Source organism: Xenopus laevis, chromosome 2S, assembly GCF_017654675.1.
Source record: "Xenopus laevis strain J_2021 chromosome 2S, Xenopus_laevis_v10.1, whole genome shotgun sequence".
Taxonomy (NCBI): domain Eukaryota; kingdom Metazoa; phylum Chordata; class Amphibia; order Anura; family Pipidae; genus Xenopus; species Xenopus laevis.
In genome coordinates this window covers 102,638,202-102,644,788 of record NC_054374.1, presented here as the reverse complement: position 1 = coordinate 102,644,788, position 6,587 = coordinate 102,638,202, and the positions used below count along the sequence as shown (strand labels likewise).

General features: G+C 45.6%; 1 protein-coding gene across 1 annotated transcript; it reads right to left on the bottom strand.

Annotated features, from left to right (window-relative positions):
• Positions 1–2,724: 2,724 nt before the first annotated feature.
• pou3f3.S (POU class 3 homeobox 3 S homeolog) lies at positions 2,725–6,328 on the bottom strand. The gene has a single exon (XM_018249784.2). The coding sequence runs from the start codon at positions 5,089–5,091 to the stop codon at positions 3,754–3,756; it is 1,338 nt and encodes a 445-aa protein (XP_018105273.1). The 5' UTR covers positions 5,092–6,328; the 3' UTR covers positions 2,725–3,753.
• Between the last annotated feature and the right edge of the window lie 259 nt (positions 6,329–6,587).

Genomic DNA, 6,587 nt, shown 5'->3' with positions numbered 1-6,587 from the left:
TTATTAAAATCAATGCATGGTTGCTAATGTAATTTGGCCTATAGTTACCAGATTGCTTAAAATGCAAATTGAAGAGCTGCTGAATAAAAAGCCAAATAACTCAAAAACCTTCAATAATAAAAAATTAAAACCAATTGCAAATTATCTCAGAATATCACTCTCTACATCATACTAAAAGATATCTCAAAATTGAACAACCCCTTTAACTACTTATGGGAGATTGTGAGTGCTTGTGTCTGCATGTATATTTTGTATATAATCATAGTACACATCTGTGTATAAAGACTATCACTGCATATACATAGAACTAAGCCCAACACTGAATGCCACCCTTGCATACACATTTATTGTTCTGAGAGACATTGTGATGCTTTATGAAGCCCCCAGCCTGGGAGCCCTCTCTGAGTCAGATGACTGGCTGCCTCCTGTTCTGATTAAGGCCTTAGTATTCCTGAGCACATGTACAGAATGGATATAAATGTATAGGCAGCGCCGTGCTAGAGGTGCTGCCCAGCATAATGATCAGTTTCCCTGATCCAGTTCTCATCTGGGAGGGCTTCGATTAAGAACAACAACAACTGTGTCCGCTTGGTTCATTTGTATTAGCTCGATAAGGCTATTTTATTATGAAAATAAACGGATAAATACAACCAGAAATGTTTTGAACAAGATAAATAGGTTACATATATATATAATTTAAGGGAACAGAACAAAAACAAAGGAACATAAAATAAAGGCAATAATAAATCCAGTTACACGTGTTAGTAGTATTTAGAGTTATCCACTTGGAGTGGGGACCCTACAGCTGCTTTTATTACAAAGCATATTTAGGCGGTGGGGGAGGTGGAGAAAGGGGTTAAGGCTTTTCAGCCCAGCACTGCAAGGTGCTCACCAAACCATCACAACACAAACAGCAGGGCCCTAAAACTAGCACAGCAACCAATGTGATCTCTGGCCTTGGGCTCAGCATTTGCAGGCACCTGACTCCCATCGTGAGACAGGCAGAAGAAAGGGAGCTGTAGGCCTGAATAAGGAGACTATTGTCTAAAACAGCTAAAGGAAGTGCCATGTACCAATATCCCCAGATTCATGATCCCCAGTACAACCACTACTGCAACGGCACCATGTGACCTTATTGCAAATACCACTGGCACAAAATAGACAATACGAATATCAAATGCAGCCACCAAAATCGCCAAGGTACACACCTCCCTAGCACAATCTGATACAATCAGGACTCTTACAGTACCATGGCACCAATGGATTAGCAGCCTCTCCCCCTGTATACGACCCTGCTCCCCGACTCTCAGATACTGGGGCTGACTGAATGTTCTTGGGATCAGTAAGCACAAACCAACACCCCTTAAGGCACCTTAAACACCAGCACAAGGAACCACAATACACACAGACTGACAGAAAAGGAAGCACCCACCCCTGGATTGTTATCATTCTCTCTTTAACCAGTTCTCCAGTACAGACAAACAGGGATGTAGGTGGGATTTGCCTGTCACCCTGAGAGATAAAATAAAGCTGGTCTGAACAATGAGATCGGTGTGAGCGTGATTTATACCAATGACAGGAGGCCTCATCAGGCTGCTGTTCTGCTTGCCACAGCCCAAGGTGAAGAAGATATTATATATCTTGTGTGCAGAAAAACAGAATCTAGCAGAACGTTCTCCACAGCTGGCTGTAGAGGATGGTGAAGGAAAAACCATGTACAAACTCTGGGACTGAATATTGGTTTATGAAACTAAACATACAGTCTGATTAAATATAAAAACAGATTTTGTTACCAGCTAACCCCATTATGCCATCTCCTGCTGGGACAATATGAACACAAATGAATAACTTAGCATTACTTAATAATAATATGGGTTATTTGCACATTTGAATCAATCTTACACTCTTAAACCCCCAACATACAAAATACGAAAAAAAATATATACTGTATGCGGCATCTTCTCTGGACATGGTTTGCAAAGAAAAATAATTCAACAAAATAATTCTAAAAAAAATACTTGATAAAAAATAATAAAATATAGTTTGATTCTGCTGGAATTGCAAAAAGGCCATGAGGTCAAATATAATTACATGTTCTAGGGTTCTATAGATTTTATTGTCATATTCAACCCTAGACTATCGACTAGTGAGATAACCATGCCACTGGTAAAAGGGCCAGCAAACAGTGGATTCATTAGGATAAACTTGATATGATTAGGTTTGGAGGATCAACCATTTGCAGAACGAGGAAACAGATACAGAGCGACTAAACATCAAAATAAAACCTTAGGAATTGCAATTTCCTGTGAATTCAGATATTGTGATATTGCCTAGTAAATATTATGGCCATAATGAATGTTTTATGCATCAGACACGGAGTTTGTCATTCTAACAAATTTATTATCTCAATCAGCTCTTACGGAACCACTACTAAAATTAAATTACAATCAAATGATCACATCAAAAGAGACCATTGTAACCTACAACTGTCCATATTTTTTCCATTTCTGATTTGTGCTCGTCTCAGAAAAAAAACACGTAATACAAGATTTGGGGGGAAAAAATAAATTACTGTTTTGCAGAAGTCCATAGGTATTCTGAATAAAATATTAAAAGAAGTCATTTGATGAAAATATAAAGCACATTTTTTTAAGATCATCAATAGATCTACATTTTTTTTGTTTCAGTCTTTTTGTTGATGGTGTTTTTTTTTTTTTTAAAAAAAAGTCTGTTTATTAAAACGTACCAAAATCACTGCACGGAAATGGCAGTATTATTGACTCTCATCCTCAGCACCCATTCAGAGTTGGCTATGGACTTGGTTGGAGGGGGATAAGTGCAGCTGCTGATGTCCAGAATGTAAATCTCCTAAAGTGTATTTTAAATATATTTCAATCATAAGCAGTCATTTTTATGTTTAAATAAAAAAAATGTGGGCATGAGAGTGCTACTTTCCCAACATTAGGAAGAGCCACAAAAATATACGGTACTTGACATCTTAAAAATGATTTAATATTGGAGAATAAAGTTCGGGTGCCAAGACTCTGTCCCTCTGCCTTTGATGTTCTGTACCCTGTTTAATCCCAGCGAGAAATATATTCCAATAAATTGCAACTGGTCACTTTGGTGCCATGAACCTAATTCCTCGCTTAGCTGAAATATGGGCACTGAGGCACCAGTGGGGATCAGCTGGCAGTTTCTTATTTTGACAACTCAGCCCCACGGATTCTGCAAGTTCCAGGTCACTTCCTTTTAATTAGCTCCTTTACTGGATGGTCACAATAATAACAATAATAATAATAATATTAATTGTAAAAAAAAAGGACAAATATTTCTTATAAAGTAAAAACATCCCAGACATAGATATCCCTTATAATGCTTAAAGCTGGGCAAAATATTGGCTCTTATAGAAGAAGGAGAGGGGAAGTGGCAAAGGAGTTGCTCTTTGCTGGAGCTGGGTGGGAGTCGTAAGGCAAATAAAAAACAATATTAAAAATATAATATATATATATTAAAAAGGAACCTCTGCAGATTTTTTTGGTGCATTCTGCATCTCCACCCACGTGCCACGGCAGTACGAGTCCAAGCGCTTTGCTGAATGCGACTGGGTCTCTCTGTATATATATATATATATTTATATATGTTATGTGTTTATAAAAAAGAGAGCAGTCTGGGCGAGCCTGGCTGCTGAATGTGATGGTTGCTGCCTGCCATTGCCTGGCCGGTCAGACAGCTGCTGGGTGCCCACTCCAGTCATTGCACACTAGTCTGCATCCCGTGGTGAGGGGGCGGTGTGTCAGCCCCTACATTGCCCACCTGGGAGTAGACATCATCTGGCGTCTGCTGCTGGATCCCCGGTGGGGTCATCCTCTTCTCCTTCTGCCTGCGGTTGCAAAACCAGACCCTAACCACCTCCTTCTCCAGTTGGAGGCTGTCCGCCAGGTTGGTGATTTCCTGAGCCGCTGGTTTAGGGCACTTGAGAAAGTGGCTCTCCAATGCCCCTTTTACGCTCACCTCTATTGAAGTCCTCTTCTTTCTCTTCCTGCCCTGCGCTGCGATTTTGTCGATGCTGGTGGGGCTGCCAGTGGAGGAGTCGGCCTCCTCCAGCCACTTGTTGAGCAGAGGCTTGAGCTTGCACATGTTCTTAAAGCTGAGCTGGAGCGCCTCGAACCTGCAGATGGTGGTCTGGGAGAAGACATTGCCATAGAGGGTGCCCAGGGCCAGGCCCACATCTGCCTGAGTAAAGCCCAGCTTGATCCTGCGCTGCTTAAACTGCTTGGCAAATTGCTCCAGGTCATCCGAGGTCGGGGTGTCTTCATCAGAATGAGGGTCGTGGCTATTCAACCCATCATGGTGAAGCTGCTGCTGTTGTTGCTGGTGGTGTTGTTGATGCTGGTGATGGTGGTGATGATGATGCCCAGGATGGTCCCCGAGTTCTGGCGTGTCTCCCCTTACTAGTCCTGGATGTACCAGGTTTTGGCTCCCCGGGGGTGGGCTCAGCATACCGTTCACAGTGAATGCCCCCGTTTGGGAGTATAGAAGAGCTTGCTGCTGCTGCTGCTGCTGTTGTTGCTGCTGCTGCTGTGGAGTCCCCGCTGCCATTGACTGAATGTGTGATGCGGCTGCCGCCCCCCAGCCTCCTGGATGCCCTTGATGGGGTCCTAGGTGAGGTGGCCGGTGATGTAGTGCGGCCCCAGGGTGCAGTTCGTCTCTCCCAGCTCCCCCTTTAACGTCCTGTTGTTGTTGCTGAGGGTGCTGCGGACTGCCTGTCATACCCACCGGGCTGCTGGACCAGTGAGAGCCTGCCTCTGCCGCTGCTGCAGCTGCTGCCGCCGCCGCTGCGTGGGGTAAGGCAGTAACCCACTGGTGTGCGTGGCTCAGCATGTGCCCCCCGTTGCTGGCAGCCATTGCCCCCTGCATGAAGTCACTCTGCACCATCTTCACCGTGGGGTCCCCCCGGTATCCTCCTGCCACTGAGGTGACGGCGGCGCTTCCAGGCTGCATTCCCCCCCCTGAGTCTGAGTGCACGATGGATCCCGGGGAGAGGATGCTGTTGCTGGGGAGGTAGGGGTTAGAGGCAGCCGTGGCCATCACTTCCCCCCTGCACGCTGCTATCCACAGGTTTAGGGCTTCCTCTCGTCCTCCCCCGCAACAGCCCGTCAACGCTTCCCCCTTGAGATGCACTTTTGTCCTTGGAGGATCAGCCCTTTGCCAATGTCTCCCAATGAGGCTCCCCCCTGCTCCGCGCAGCCAAGCTCAGTTCACCTGTTAGCGGATGCCGCTGGCTAAACAACAATCCCGTGTGGCTCCTTTTGTCCAAGAGTAACAAATCCCTACTCGCTCCCAGTCTCTCGTGGCGCCCACTGCCCGTCACTCGCCGCCTTCCCGGGACATGACATTTGCGGGACCGGGACACGTTCTGCTTCCGCCTCTCCTTCTACAACTTTGGCCGCTCTCCTGTCCCAAACTCTCGGCGGTGATGAAGATGCATGGCACAAAGTTGTTATTGTTGGAGCGGTGCCCCCCCTTTGGAAGAGTCAGTGGTCAGTGCGAGGGTCCGTAGCAAGGGCAGCATCTGGCACATCCTACTCTTGCAGCTCTTTGCTCAGTGCTTGGTGCCCCCCGCTGCAGTGGAAGGTTGGGATGTGCCTCCTGCTCACAGTAAGTCAGTGCAAGTTGCTTGGGTTGGGCTCCCCCTTTCTCTCTCCCTGTGTGACAGCTCTCGGTGTCCCTCCCTCACTGAGCTGGGACTGGAGAATGTTTCCTTAGCTCGAAGCGAGCACACCAACCACTACACTAGCCCAAATACTAGGAAGCCGAGCGCAGGGCCCCCGCTGATTGGCTCCACGCTGGGTGATTGGCATCCCGGCATTGCTTGGCTCCCCCCCCTTCCGGCCGTTTCGATTGGTTGCCTTTTAATTTAGGCGAAGTGTCGTAGGAGCTGGCAACGTGGACCCCTTAAAAACATACACTGTGTGATATGCACCGCGCCTGCCTTCAACTTCACTCCCGGGAGAGGCCGGTAACCCGGCATTTTCCAGCTGCTCTCGTGCCAACAAGAAAGGGATTAACTGGGAAATGGCTAATGTCATCGGGCAGTTGTTTGTCTTCTCCCACATCTTCTCCGGGAATCGAGAGAACCAAGGGGTGTGTGAGCCTGGATCCACTGGCACTGCCACACGCAACACATAAATATACTCACACCCACCGCTCACATAATTCATATACTCACAGATACCCCCCATTAATAATATACTCACAGATAACCCCCATTAATAATATACTCACAGATACCCCCCATTAATAATATACTCACAGATACCCCCCATTAATAATATACTCACAGATACCCCCATAAATAATATACTCACAGATACCCCCATAAATAATATACTCACAGATACCCCCCTAATTAATATATTCACAGTCACCCCATATAAATAATATACTCACAGTAACCCCCACATAAATAATATACTCACAGATACCCCCATTAATAATATACTCAGAGATACCCCCCATTAATAATATACTCAGAGATACCCCCATTAATTATATACTCACAGATACCCCCATTAATAATATAC